Source organism: Triplophysa dalaica, chromosome 21, assembly GCF_015846415.1.
Source record: "Triplophysa dalaica isolate WHDGS20190420 chromosome 21, ASM1584641v1, whole genome shotgun sequence".
Taxonomy (NCBI): Eukaryota; Metazoa; Chordata; class Actinopteri; order Cypriniformes; family Nemacheilidae; genus Triplophysa; species Triplophysa dalaica.
In genome coordinates, this window is record NC_079562.1 from 1,867,169 (window position 1) to 1,882,353 (window position 15,185).

The 15,185-nt window shown below is 39.7% G+C and overlaps 1 protein-coding gene across 5 annotated transcripts in view; it reads right to left on the bottom strand.

Moving 5' to 3' along the window:
- erc2 (ELKS/RAB6-interacting/CAST family member 2) overlaps positions 1-15,185 on the bottom strand; it is a 34,289-nt gene that overhangs the window by 6,145 nt on the left and 12,959 nt on the right. For 4 of the 5 annotated variants that reach the window (XM_056734633.1, XM_056734631.1, XM_056734630.1 and 1 more), the window contains 10 exons: positions 13,567-14,004; positions 11,589-11,663; positions 9,955-10,110; positions 7,874-8,041; positions 7,497-7,664; positions 5,843-5,980; positions 5,054-5,194; positions 4,652-4,792; positions 4,224-4,259; positions 2,809-3,011 (listed from right to left, as the gene is read on the bottom strand). In XM_056734633.1, the coding sequence (XP_056590611.1) occupies positions 2,809-3,011; positions 4,224-4,259; positions 4,652-4,792; positions 5,054-5,194; positions 5,843-5,980; positions 7,497-7,664; positions 7,874-8,041; positions 9,955-10,110; positions 11,589-11,663; positions 13,567-14,004 (1,664 nt within the window). The remainder of the gene's footprint in view (positions 1-2,808; positions 3,012-4,223; positions 4,260-4,651; positions 4,793-5,053; positions 5,195-5,842; positions 5,981-7,496; positions 7,665-7,873; positions 8,042-9,954; positions 10,111-11,588; positions 11,664-13,566; positions 14,005-15,185) is intronic. The other variant, XM_056734632.1, reaches the window with a different exon arrangement.

Below are 15,185 nucleotides of genomic sequence, written 5' to 3' on the forward strand. Positions count from 1 at the left end.
TGGATCTTAAATGGCACACGTTTCGGGAAAACATTTTGCACCTGCTTTTGTGTTTCACGGAAGGGAATGTTCATTTTCAAGTGAATCTAGGTGTGATTTGGGTTTTGATGTCCAATGTTGTCATGCCAAGTGTGAAGTCATCACACATATTACGCAACATGAACGAAATCATACTGAAACAGAGCAACCATCTGGATTGAGATTGAAGACATCACACGTGAAGCCAAAATTTGTATTTACCAATGCACAAAATACACAACATACACAATGTCACCTGATGTACACACGGACTATGTTCCAAACCCTAGTGAGCCGCATAGCTAGGCAACACAGGCACGCGTCTGTGGACATCAAAAGTGATGTCATTTTGCCCAAAATGTAAAGGGCACAGGAAGTCAGGAACGAGAATTATGAATTAAATGTATTTTTAAATATAGACAGAAAACAGTTCCATTTCGTGCAGTGGCATTATTTCAGACACTGCAAAAATGACTGATTTCCAGTACAAATGTCAGAATTTTTTTTGTGAATCAAGATGAATTTTCTTCAAAAGTCTTGATTTTAGACAAAAATATGAAATTTCAATAAATTGTTGCTTAAAACAACCAATTTTGCTCGTTAAGAAAATGCATCTAGAATACATTCTAGAATTTTAAGACATTTGAACTGGAAAACAATACAAAAATACTAAGACAGACAGTCATTTTTCGAAGCCTAACATTTGAGGATCATTTGTGTATCGCGAAAGTGGATTTAATTTGCTGCCTATGTAGACAACAAACAGCGAAGCAGCGCGCTGGAGTTTAGAACAGAGTCACACAATTCAACATACACAATAAACAGCAGCCGCAGCACTTTGTTTAAGCCTACTGTATATCCACTGATTTTAACATATTTAAAATGTGAAACATTTTCATTGCATGAAATGACCTCATGCTTTGTTGTTTGCAAAACCAGTGGAACACAGACAGACGTGCAACAGAGAGTCACCAAAAGCGACGGCCACAGAAAGCATGGCAGATGCCGACAGAGAAATGCAGCCGGGCCGTGGTTCCAGGACAGAGCACTCACTTTCCCAGGAAGTCCCACATCATGCCCCCAATCTGCTGGGGGGCAGCGGACACTGAGGGGGGAGGGTCAGAGGGGGCTCTGCCACCAGGGCGGGGCGAGGGGCGGGCAACGGGGGGAGGAGGGCTGGGCCAAAGTGAAGGTGTTATGAGGATAGAGTGGAAGGAGTGAGCGAGTGAATGATGAAGTGTTGAAGAACAGTAGCATGACCGGTGAAAGAACACGAGGGGATAGACAGACAGACAGACAGATGACATCATGGAATAGAATTGAAGGATAGTATTAAGATATACCATAGAGGGATGAAAAAGCAAAAGTTTTAGGACCGAATATGAAGGATGGTGGAAGAACATGAGGAAGAGGTCATAACAAGTGACAGAAGAGAGAAGGGTCGGCGAGGCGGCAAAAAAAAAGAACAGAAATACACCATTAATCGCACCACATCAACACCGAAAGCATGTGCATGACAACTGAGAAAAAGCAACAAGACTTTTAAATCATAGCTGAATAACCTTTAAAGAACCGGTTTAGATGCCCGAAACTATCACAGATAGTTCACACTGACACAGATTCTAATGCTGATGGTCTCATATTCACTCCATGGCAATGTGCTATATTGCTTATGAAATATCAATCCCTTTACAATGATTTTTAAAATGTGGAGAGAAATAATTTATTATTAACTTGTATTATATTTAACATCATAGTTAAACTTCCAATCTTTGTCAGTTTGAACAGAAAATGGTCCCATAATAATGAACAACGGAAAGCGTAAAAATACAAATTTTATAGAAGAGGAACGAGATAAACATGCTAAACACACACACACGGATCTGTTGAGAGAGGCGCACATTAAAGTGCGGGAAGAGAGAGGCGATCCACCAACAGTAACACAAGCTCAATATTCAAAACATGTCAGAAACACGCACTACTGATGACGTCATGAATGCAGCATTACAGAAAACAGCAGAAATATTCGCAACCGTCATCATATTTCCCCTCTAGGAGATGAATTATTGACAGTAGAGTGCAGTCTGGTTTGTACTGCATGAATATCGAAAGCAGATTTTTGATGTCACCCCGGCAGAATTTGATACGAGGCGGTACAGTAGAAAAATTGTGAACCGATGCTCTCAGGACCAGAGATGATTGTAAACTGAGAATATACTGCAGCTGCGATGCGAGACCAGATCGACAACACATGCATCGAAATTCAGACGTTGTGAACCGTCTTGAGCCAGTTAAATTTGTATGAAATGCGGCCGAATTTTAATATTTAACACCAGTTAAATGTTTGCACACATTTATTTATTATGTACCATTAATTTTTTACAGATTATAAAATCTTATTTGAAAACCTACAGTTGTTCCACCTTTACATACAGTATGATAAGCAAGAATATATGGATTTTGTTAAAACGGAAATAAAGGCACCAAATGTGTTTAAAATGTTTTATATACTTTTTGTACTATCTTTCTTCCAACCAGATGCAGTTGGGATGCTTCCCCCCCAGTATGTATACAGAATATATGTATGCTGTAATTTTCTTCACTATCCGATTCCCTAACTCATCTATTAAGAATGTAATATTAGCATCTTTTATGACAATTTAAGCATAGGCCTTCTTTAAAACAATCTGAAATATTAATTTCACAAGTCAACTGTGTTTCCGAAAAGGTCACGTTCACACTACAACAAGCACCCATGTTAGGACGCCTGTAAGGTTAGTTCATCCTTACCTTTCCAGTTCTGCGATCTTCTTATCTTTATCGTTTTTCTCTGTCTCCACCTCTCTCAGGATCTCTAGTAACCTCTCGACCTCCGTCTGGGCTTTGCCGGACTCATCTTTGTAAAAGGACACCTCCTTCTCCAGCAGTTTCACCCGGTCCACGTATTCTGGGTTTCCCCGTGTGATCTGCTGTAGCTCCACCTCGTGGGCCTTCTGTATGAGGATCGCCATGGAAACCCAACATCAGTTAAAGAAATGCAGATACGTATGAACGCACAGCTCTTTCGAGATGATCGCGACAAACAAGACACATCTTACGAAGCAAAAAAATAAAGACAGGCAAGCTTCATAGAAAATATCTTACATTAAAAAGAAAGTTTTAAATAATATTTTACGATTTGACTACCGTAAAGATGAAACAAAATGAGATGCAGCTGAAAGTGAAAATGAGATGTCATGTTAAAATTAGGACTGATACACAATCCTGCTTTAAGACTATTTAAGTTATTAAACTTAATAAAAGCAAAAGTGAAGACCGAAACGGCGTACATCATAGAAGCTTATGTGTGCAACTATATCACATCTTTGTGTAACAAAGGCAAACCGAAGTGAGAACAGATTTAAGCGAGTGGAAGCAAAGGGAACATGCAATATAACATGCAGTCGAGATGCTTTTATTATTGCTCTTCGGTTCAATGGTAGGATTCTTTGCAATGCATGTGTTTTCAAACAGCCAGACGGATGTGTCCGAGTATCACATCAAAGACACAAATGAGTACTTTACACATGAAAGCATGAGGAAACATATACAGTGCTATGTTTAAAACATACTGAACGGGTCTCACAATGTCATATTCAAGATAAATATCAAATAATTAGACATCTGCATAGAAGAGATTTTTATATTATTAGTTCGACCACTGACGAACTTTATATATAACGAAAAATTATTTTAACAATGGAATAGAGCCAATATGGCGGATGCAAAAATCTGGAAAGATCTATATCTGACTAATGTTGTTGAACAATAGAGGACAATTTACTAATAATTATAATAAATATATCTAAATTGCTGCAGTATATGGTCATGCTCCGTAATGTATATGTTTACTAATACAATGATTTGTTTTTAATTTTGTCTTGTTTTATCAACATTTTATTTTGTAAATTATTTGCACTATACTGTATATAATATGTACCAGCTGCAGGCCATTGCTGGTACTACAACAACAAAAGCCCAAACCGTTCCATTATAACCCAGACTTGTGCACATCGAATTGAAACATCAGATCATAATTAAAAAATGTAGGATGCTGTAGGATGCACAATTCTATACAGATCTCCAGAAATAAATGAGAAATAAATTGAGTAACATGTAAAGTGTCCTCATGCTTTCACGATGTACAGATCCGGAGAAACACTTACAGGGTTGTTCATCTGACTGAACAGCTGCTCTGCTTGCTACATTGCAAAGGAGGGAATTATGGGATTGAAGAGGAGAGGAGGGTTGAAGGAGGAGACCCAGGAAAGCTTTCACATTAGCTCAGAGAATGCAAGTAACCAGAGAGCAACACAAGAATTTTGTCTCAAATCTAAGCGTTCTGCCTACCCGACAGCATTTTATGTGTTAAAGTGTGTCTTATTGATCAAACAAAATTCCCGTGATGCCCTCGAAGATGAGTGCTGATGCAGAAAACACATTCAATGAAATTAATTCATTGAATGTTAATACACTATAGATGTCGACTAAAGTTATCTGCTAACAAAGCTGTTGGTAGATTTAAAAATGCTGCATGAAAGATTTGTCAACTCTATCGGGTGATTTCATCATAAGTAAAGAAGGACCACCACACCTTTTGTAACTGCGTCTCCAGTTTACTGCATTCCTCTTTCTTCTGCTCGATGGCGATCTCCAGAGACTTGAGTTTGGAGTCTTTTTTGAGACCGGATGAGGCCAGCGAGGAGGCGTGCTCTTTTAAATCTATGAGATTTGACTGGAGGACAAGAGAGACATAACATGAGCTGACAGTTCCAAAAAACTCACTCACAAACACACGCAACAAATCCTGCAGTTAAATTTGGGTAAAGATGGTACGTAGCTGTGTTTTGAAACGGTGGGTATTCGCTGGTTTTAATAGCAAATTGATATTACTGGCTGGTCTGGACTAAGGTGGTTTATCAGCTAGAATCTTGTTTTTCAAAACAGCTGTCATCATACCCTGGAATATTTAGAGGAAACGGACACACGGATGTACCTCTTTCTCCGATAGCTCCACCTGCAAAGTGTTCACCTTCTCCTTAAGGTCTTTGTTCTCTTTTTTGTACGAGTCCACCTCATCCATCCTCTCGCGATCCTCTCTCTCTCTCTGTTCCTTTAGACGCTCGATTATTCGCTCCTGTGGCAAAAGCACTTCATTAAACCGGTCGCTTGTGGTTAATCGAGCCTGATATAATCCTTTCTATTTTTCACACTTATTTTACTAATAAACAAACAGCTTTATTTTCTCTTCCACATACACATCAGTATGTCTGAGAAAATGCAGATTTGCGCAATTCATGCAATTTGCATTTTCTATCGTTCGTGACAGCGGTAATTCATCAAATGATGAATAAAGGACAATTCATGTCCAGCGATGCTCTAGTCCCAGCGAAGTATACAAAGTCATGGTTTCTTTCTGGATCCTTCACAACCTACTATAACCCACTCAGAACAAGCCTGCAAAACTGGAAACTGCTAATTGGGTTCAATGCTAATTTTGTGGGCGTGTTTGTGAAGTTGTCCGATTTGCATAATTGCTTTGGAGAATCTAAAACAACGCAGACAAACGTACCACAATTTATTTATTCTCCGCTTAGTGTCACATAAATATGTCGTGGGCAACGAGCTGTGGAAAGCAATTTCTCAAACTGTTTTGAGAGCATTAAGAAGAGGTCAAACGTTGATGCTGATCTACTTTTATAGTAATGTTAAGAAAAGGCTTTCCTCTGCGTGCTGTTCATAACTGTGTATGTGATAAATAAATCTTGATATTAGTATACTGGACCTTCTCAGACAGCGCTTCCTCCAGCGTGACGAGGGCAGTATCTGTGTTGCTGGAGTCGGTCTGAAGTGACTTCACTCTGTCTTTCAGGTTACCCAGCTGTTTATCTTTATCTCTCAGCTGTTCTTGAAGATTCTCAATCTGTGAGAGAGGTTAAAGGGTAATTAAGAATTATGAACAGGATGTAACTCACCGTTCATTGTTATTCCGTGTTTTATATGTGGTTCTCTTCTGATCTCAAACCCAGTAGTGTCTCTATCAATCTTAATTGTGCCTTGTTCTGTATTGCGATCGGTAATTCAGCTTTATAATATTATCCAGACAGATACGTCGAAAGTTAAAAATCACTTAAAATGTTTCGATATTTTCCCTTGTCCTAGTTTAATATGCAATCGTTAAATTTTTTGAAGAGTGCAAACACTGTGGCTCTTGCACCGCTTTTCGAACATTTGCATTAGCGATCCAACGTTTCAGAAACTAATTTTATTCTTCCGAGTCTGTGTATCATACTTTGGTTTATCGAGTGTCCAACAACAAGTTTAAGTACATTGAAGGTAAAAAAAAACGTATTTCGTAATAATAGGTAGTTATTTTTACCTTACTTCTTCACTGACTCTCCAAAGATTTGTTCCACGATTCATCTGTCTAATACCCTCCTTTCCGCTAGCCTTCCCCACGATCTGATTGGTCCGATGGTCTTGTCTGCTGTGATTGGTCTACCGCGAATGAGGCGCACAAGCTACAGTGTTCGGGGGAGAAGAGTGAAGTTTTCGCGGGCGGTTCTAGCAAAAAATAGGCGGGGACTATATGTAGTGACGTTAACCTGCGCTGGTTCGCGAATCGGACTAGGGACGACTCGTTTGCGTGATTCAGAGTCGACTTCCTTTTTTCCGAGCCAATAACTTATTCGTTATTCATTCACCTTCGGATTTACAACTTGGCAGACTGCTTACTTTTAAACACCGCAACAATATACATCATACAAATGACATTTTCATGATCTAATGTTATGTTCTCTTTAAATGAACATGAAGTTACTTGTTCGGTAGCTTGATAATAAGCAGTACCTGGCGTTTATAAGAGTGCCTTCTCGTTACAGTTTCAATATGACATTTTAAAAGCAATATGGGACAATTAACCATGTTATGAATATCCCAAATTGCTAGTATCGAAACAGCAAGTGCATGGGCACAATTTTCTTTTTTATATGTCTAATAGTTGTCGTCTAAGGAACAGCAGCCACAAACCAGCATTTGTGTGTGTTTTATAGCATTGATGTATTTTAGGGTGAGAACAAAGCTTCAGAAAGCAAACGCAGGTCTACTCAAGGCCAACGCAGATAGATGGATGACCTAAAGAGCACAAAACGTGGACACCTGAGCAGGTTACACGAGCTGATGGATCATCTTTCAGTCATCATTTCTATCAGAACAGACACTTTCCAAGAAAGCCAAGGCACATTTTACACCACAATGTGACGTATGGTGGGACGCCTGTAATGGCACGAGTGAAGGGAATGTTCATAATAAATTATGTAATATGTACTAAGAATGTAATAAATTATAAATGTAATATTGGTTGGACTCAAAAGGATGGTTTCACCCAAAAGCTCCGCCTTCTAATGCCATTTTGCCAATGGATAGGTTTGGTGATTTACCTTCTTCTGTAGGACGTTGATCTTGCGTTCTTTGACCTCCAGCATGTCTTTCATATCCCTGATCTCCCCGGCCAGCGTTCCCTTCTCTTCCGTAAGGTCTTGCAGTTGCTTCGTTTTCTTATTAAGGAACGATTCCTTCTCCTCCAGTCGCAGTCTTAGAGCATCCACCTAACCGGGAGAACACAAGTACAGAAGACTAACAGTTAGGTTTACATCATGAAAACATGAACGAGAATACATGGCTTCATAATAAAATATGTTTTTATGAGTATATAGACAAATGTGATCAATAAATCAATTTGACATGGCTGCGGATAAATGGAAGCGTTGAGGGGTAGTGGATAGATACAGACAGACAGACAGACAGACAGAATCACCTCCGTTTGTAAGATGGCAGCACGTTGCTCTTTGGCAGTGAGAGATTCTTTAAGCACTTCGATATGCTGTTTGCAGTCAGAATTTTGGTTATTCAGAGTTTCCAGCTTTGTTTGCAGAGCCAAAAGCTCAGACTCTTTTTTGGAAAGTTCCTGCTTCAGCTGGTCAATCTGAAAGACAGCAAGAAAGAAGAAGAGGAAGAGAGCAGAAGTGAGAACGTCTTCTGTGAAGGTTTAGTTTTGCTTTTAAAGTGTTATTTTAATGCAACCAACAGCTAATAAAAAGGTCCACTAAAGTCATTTTAGCATCCGAAAAAATTATAGGTTTTAGCACCTAAAAGTTAAACACAATCCATAAACCCTAAACAACGTCTGTATTTAACAATCTAAAGTAAAACAACAATCTAAGGGCCTGTCCACACCGGGACAATAATCGCGCGCTCTAATCACATTTTCGGCATTCATACCCAAACGATTTCCATTTGCGATGAGCCGAGGGAACATGCAAATTCACTCCCTGACATAGATGGCACACAATAAAAAACAGAAATACCCTGGTACACAAGGTGGCACTGCTCAACTTTATGCTTCTGACACTCACTTTTCAGAGAGAAGAATTCATCTTGCTTTCTCTTCGTCAATGTGTGCTCGAGCAAGACCGATTTGTGCTTGAGCGCCACCAAGTCGTGTTTTACTGTTTCTTCAGCAACTCCAGACACATGAACAAAAGCATCAAATTTCATTGGTCGTCCAGCATTTAACGCAGCGTGTCAAACAAAAAAACGAGCCTGACGCGTTCAAAAAAAATTATGCTTTTACGCCTGAGTGTGCACACTTACATTGGAGCCCTTTGTTTAGTCACAAGGCGTTAAACGTCGACGATAAACGCGTGCGGTTATCGCCCCGGTGTGGACGAGCCCTTACCAGCAGAAGTCAGTGTGTTAGTATGCTCCGTTTGTACTGCCTAATAAAGGTTACATAATCTGAATCCCATTTAATATACATCAGCTATATCCATTATTGATGAATTCCATAAATATTACAACAAAACCTAACGAACAAGTTAGCTACAGCAAACAAATCACACTGAAATGCCCACGCACACATGCATGGAAATCCATCTCCACTAAACAAGCAATGTGCAGAACGACAAAGCCAATAAGTATTCAGACAAACTAGAAACTTTTCATCGATGAACAAACCATGAATTCACCTACTAGTTGATTGGCCAATAATGAATTTTAAGTTTGCATCTGTGCAGGCTAATACTTCCCAAACATTTGTGATCATCAATGTTGGATGCTGTGGCATGTACCATGTACCAATACTGATGCCTGGACGTACTGGCTTTCTTTATACATTAAAGCTTTAACAGTGACATTATATGTATACTTTAACATCAGCAAAACATTATACAGAAGATTCAGAAGTATGTAAATTGAGACGTAAATAGGGGAAGAAATTATAATAAAGTGTTACTACAGCAGACAGACAGAAGAGTTTTGACAGGACATATTGTCAGCATAGCCATGAGAAATTGTTACGCCGTTCCTATTCTAATACTGCCGCTTCTAGCATTACTCAGCAAATCCATCATCGCCTTTCAGTAAGACAGCCATCTTCTCAATAGCAGGTTCACTTCCACTTCACTAAAAACTATTTTTACTTACACTTTATATCCAAAAGTGAAAGAGACGCTTTTACAGCCACTCAAAAGGAATCTGGTACACTAATCAAATCACTTTAAGGCAATTTCTTCAACTGTACAAATAAAAATAAAATTCCTTCAACAAACAGTAAAATCACATGCTAAAGTAAAACGGGTGTCAAAACATAAATAAAACTATCACAATAAAAACATCTTCACCTCTAATCTTATCATCTTACACGAACACGTCTTTTGTGTGTGTTTGTGACATTTACATTACATTTAGTCATTTGGCAGACGCTTTTATCCAAAGCGACTTACTGTGCACTTATTACAGGGACAATCCCCCTGGAGCAACATGGAGTAAAGTGTCTCGCTAAAGGACACACTGGTGGTGACAGCCTATCATTTCAAGTTAGCAAAAAAGTTACTTTACCTTGGACTTCATGAACTTGGAGTGGTTCTTGTAGACCTCCATCTGTTTGATCTCCTCCTCTCGATCCTCGTTGTTCAGCAATCCATTCGCCTTCAACATCTGTATCTCATCCTCCAGGTCGCGAATGTTGCGCTCCAGGGATGAGATTTTGGTATCCTGGACAAACAATTTAGTGGAAAAATTAGCCACGCTGTGCTCCACCATCTTAAGCTAGTATGACAACTCTGGGACGATTCTGAAGACCACGTTCCCAACAGACAGACAGACGCGAAATCGCGTTGTCTTGCAGCAATGCGAGCGAGAAGCTGCAATACTGCTGCATAGCCAAAGCAGAATCTGTCTCTCTCATGCTAATGCATCAGCAACTAATCACCATTTGGTAGTAGTGAGCACACATCCAGCCGGCCGGAGAGATGCTCTGGGACACAGAGCTGCGCGTGTGCTTCTTTCTGCTCAGCCCGTGGACTGTGAGGATGTGAGTTGCGGCGTTTCAGCTTCTTCGGCTTTTTAAATAAATAATACAGCGTCTTTGGCATTAGCTACGGTCCATCTCCCATTCAGACATAGGAGAATGTTTGCGGCTTTCTGCTAGCAAGCTTTCGCTGGTAACCCGCCCTTCCCATTTGCGCACTCTCTCTCTCTCACTCTCTCTCGCTCGCCTTTTTTGTTTTCATTGACATCGACAGGCACCGTTTTCATGCTAGGCCTTTGAAAGCTAACATCAAATCCCTCGACTGTAAGATCGTAGCTCGGCATATCATTTATGTTTTTAAGGGTCTCAAAAATTCACGTTTAAATGTGCCATGCTCTCTAACGGTGCTGTACGACAAACAAAAGGATGTAATGTTATACATATGTAACTTTATACCCGGCGGCTCTGTGTTGGATAAAATCCATCTTCAGCAAAAAAGCAAACAGATCACGTTTCTCTTAGCCTTTGTCATCCTCTCCCATGCCTGCATTTGAGCTCTCTGTGATGTAAACAACTCCACCTGTTCCCATGGCACCAGAATTAGCATCCCGGCTCAGCCAATAGAGAGAGAGAACTGAGCACTATCAGTGATGCTAAAGGTTAAAGCAGCTATAAACGCCACTACAGGTGAAAGGGGACAGGGGCCACAAAGCTTTTCTTGGTTTGACACTAATTCGGGTGCGTGGAATCCGTGCCGTGTCAAGATTCAGAAGTTAAGACGTGCACTGCACTTTGAATGAGAGTCGATCCTTGTGCCTTCACGTCACATGGGCGCAGTGGTGAACTCTGGGTAGAATTGAGCTCCAATGAGAGAGAACCCAAGGGGTGAGCGCGTGCCTCACATGAGGTCATGCTTTATTTTTAGAGCGGTGTGTAATGCTTGTGCTGGCACGAGTCTCTGTCTGCCTCTGAGTGCACAAACCCACTTACAGTTTCATTCAGCCATTAACCGGCATGCTGCAGTGCTTCTAGTCTTCCTCATCCTTACAGTTTAAGTTATGCATTTTATTTCCGTATTAGTCTTCGATCTATTATACTCCCTAAAACACAGCATGGCATAAATGATACCCAATATAGCAGTGTATTTATTAAGCACGCTGTTAGGGCTGTTATACATACGCCATGAAATGCAGAAGATGGAGAGATAAAAATGTAAGCTCACCTTCATCTCTATGATAGTCTGAAGGGCTTTAGTTTTGCCAGGGTCTGGATGATGCTGGTTCCTTCTGTGAAGCTCCTAAAAGAAATCATGTTCAACATTATAATATGTTAAATAATATTTTTAAACAATATGACAAATAATCAATAGCATCACTATCCATGAACCACAAAACCAGGATCCATGGACATATCTAATATTATAATAAGGGGAAGTATATTTAATCTCAGTTTTCTACATAGGGGGTTTGGAAATGTTACGTCACAACAATAAAATAAATAAATAATCTGTGTGGTTGCAACAGTTTGGGTCTCCTTACGTTTATCTTCCAATCCAGATGACTCATTATGATGTTTTAATAGCATCTGACTTTTACTATAGAAAAAGGTTTATAGTATTTTACAGTATAACAAAAAAATCTAAATAATAAAGTAATTTCCAAAAAGGTAGATACATCAAGATGGGTTTACGGTACCATTAGCGCTCGGTTTTATTTGCTGCTCAATAAATGCGTCGGACCCCCGTAAAGTATGATTGTTTAATCGGTGTCTCCTTTAATCATAATTATATTATATTACAAAAACGGAACAAATAAAAACAAATCACGTTTTGTCCATCCAACGCAAAACGCCGTGATCTATCTGCGCTTCCTGCGGATTACCGTATGTATAACAATATGCGCGCGCGTAGATTGGCGGTCCACTTTTAAATCGCGATACGGCGAATTAATACGGCGTGTAAAGTTAAAATAGCACAAACATGTCTCAAAAAAATGCGTTTTGTTTCATTCAGTCGCTGTGTCCGAGCGTCTCTCAGCTTCACCCCTGCGCGGACGCTTTGTGAGGAGGATGAAGCGCCTGTCAAAGTAACAAAACGATCAAGGATGTTTCTCACTGCACGTGCAATGTTTGGTTGGTCAACGGTATTAGAGAGAAATTAATTCACTCAAACTGTTATTGAGCTTCCAAGTTAAAATTATTTTTTTTATCTTCGTCTTTGATCTTTGAGAAGCAAAGTAGCTCCGCTCTAATCTCACTGTAAGCATCTTCAACGTGACGTCAAATGACGCGATACTTCAGGTCTGCGCAGATCTGCCGTGAGTTAGAAAAATAATTTTTTTTACATCGTTTATACCATCATATCTATTCAAGAATATGTAGGAAATACTTTTTGGGAAAATTAAATAAATTGAAAATTGTGAAGTGTTGTGGATTTTTTTAAATGTATTTTGTTATTTTTAAATTATATTTTAATTACACTTTACAAAGTAAAGAACAATACATTACACAGTTATTCATTGTATTAGGTAAATATCATATACATAAAACGAGGTGGGCCTTATGGAAACTAAACCTTTCACATTTTATGATTTTAAAATACTTGTCATGACATTGGAACAAATTGATAACAAAAAAGTTCTGAAAATATGTAATAGTTTAAATGCACTTAACTTTATTTAGTGGTGTTTTCCCTTCTTTATTTTTTCTGTCTTTCTATTCTTTATTTTTCTCTGGCAATTTGATGTCTAGGGCTGTTCGATTCCCAAATCTTTGGAATCGATTTCTTACTGTTGTTTTTGTTTCTTTAATTATGAAATAACGTTTATTTCCTATTCAAAATACACATTTTTAACACACACAAAAAGATCTGCCCGGAGTTCAGAGGTCGTATGTCCGACTTCTAGCAATGTTCTAGACGTTATTTTCAAGTCCGAGTTGAGTAACATCCGAAAAAAACTTGTTTTTTTTCCAACGCATCATGAATTATTTTAGTATAGTAACCATAGTTTGTAGTTATATTTGTTGTAAAACCACACCAAACACACATTTTCAATGGTCTAACCATGTTTATCAACATAAAACATTTACTCATGTAATCAAAACATTTTGGACTGAAAAATATTGTCTGAAACGACCTATCAAGCAGTGTGCTCTAAAATTCCCTTCGTAACCAAACTGGTGGTGTAAAGCCTCAGCTGTACCTCTCGCAGATGGAGATTTTCCTTCTCCTTCTGGTCTAATATCACCTCCAGGTGGCCCAGCTGAGCTTCGGCGTCTGCGATTCGCCTGGCTCTCTCCTGTTCCTCCTCATCCGAAGCCCTCCCAGACCCCGGGGGCAGCCCTTTACTCTGCAACATCTCCAATAGCTTCTTGATGGACTCATCTCTGGCTCCCAACGTCTGCTTCTGCGTCTCGATCCTCAGCTCCATCTCCTCCAGCGTCTTTCTTAACAGAAAGAGCTCCTTGGCCTGCCGGTCGTGTTCGGCTTGGAGCCTGCGGAAGTTCTCCTCCGTCAGCTCGATCGTGGTGAAGTGGTCGCCGCCTCCGCCCCGCGAGCCGCCCTCTTGTTGGAGGAGGTGATTGAGGTCGCGTTGGGTTCTCACTTCGTCCTGCAGGGCCTGGATGGTCAGCTGGAGGTGCTGCGTTAGGAGACAGAATCGTTACCGGTTTTAGACCTCCAACGTACACAGCGTGTTTTCAACAAGACCCTTTCAGAACATGTTTGGAGAACGGGAAATCGGGTTGGATCTGGAAAAAAAGCTCATATGTGGTAGACCCCACTGTCTCACTTTCAGTCTGAACACATTTGATGTCTAAAGGGATGGTTCACACAGCTTTACTCACCTTTATGTCGATCCAAACCCATTATAAGCTTTGTCGGGTGAACTAGCCCTTTATATACAGTTTTGACGGAATAGGATTTTGGGCCAATGATAACACTGTAGATGTGTTAGTGCAAAAAAATATGCGAGGATTAAAAATGCAATTGGCCAATGTAACTAAATCTTAACTTTAGTAAATGAATCCAAATGAAGGAAATGACAGTGAGGTCTATTCTAAGAGAGGGAAACAGTCAGGAAAGGATCTATTTCTCCTGAGGAAAAACTAACTATGACTGTTTAATAAGGTTAATGACCAAAATAGTCACAAGATAATGATGTGTTCTAGTCTATGTGGCCCATATTGTGCCTGGGACAGAAGAAGAGATACTAAAAGAAAGTAGATCAGAAAGCCCTCAGAAAATTTGGATCATTAGACTACGTTGTGTTATCACAATCAAAACAGACGATTCGGACAGAAGGACGGGCTCAGTTAAATATCACAGGCATGCTGTCGGTAAAAAGAAAGAACCAGTCGTCTCAGACTTGGCTACTCCTTCCTCCGCTTATCCTAAAGGGACATGAAGCAGATAAGGAAAAAGTTTCTCATTTATGATGTCTTTAAATACTGATCTGATCCATTGTAAATATTAGGACATACCGTAGAGTTTCAGACGTCTCATTAAACATCATCATAGAAAAGATTTGACCAATGATGATTTAGCATTTGTGAAATTTTGTACAAAAGTCTGTGTTCTATTTCTGGATAAGTACTACAATTCCCATAGTCATATGGGAATGTTGTGATATATCTTGAAGCTAGTCAATTTGGCTCAAGAAATCAAGCCTGCTGAAAACCAACATGCTTACTGTTGCGTTTTGCGTTCAGCGTTCTAGGTCAGATCAGATCAGAAAATAAAAACAACGGCCTTAGTAACCCAGAAGATGGGAATCCAGGGATCAGACAACGTGGTTCTGTCACGATTAAAGACACACTTCAC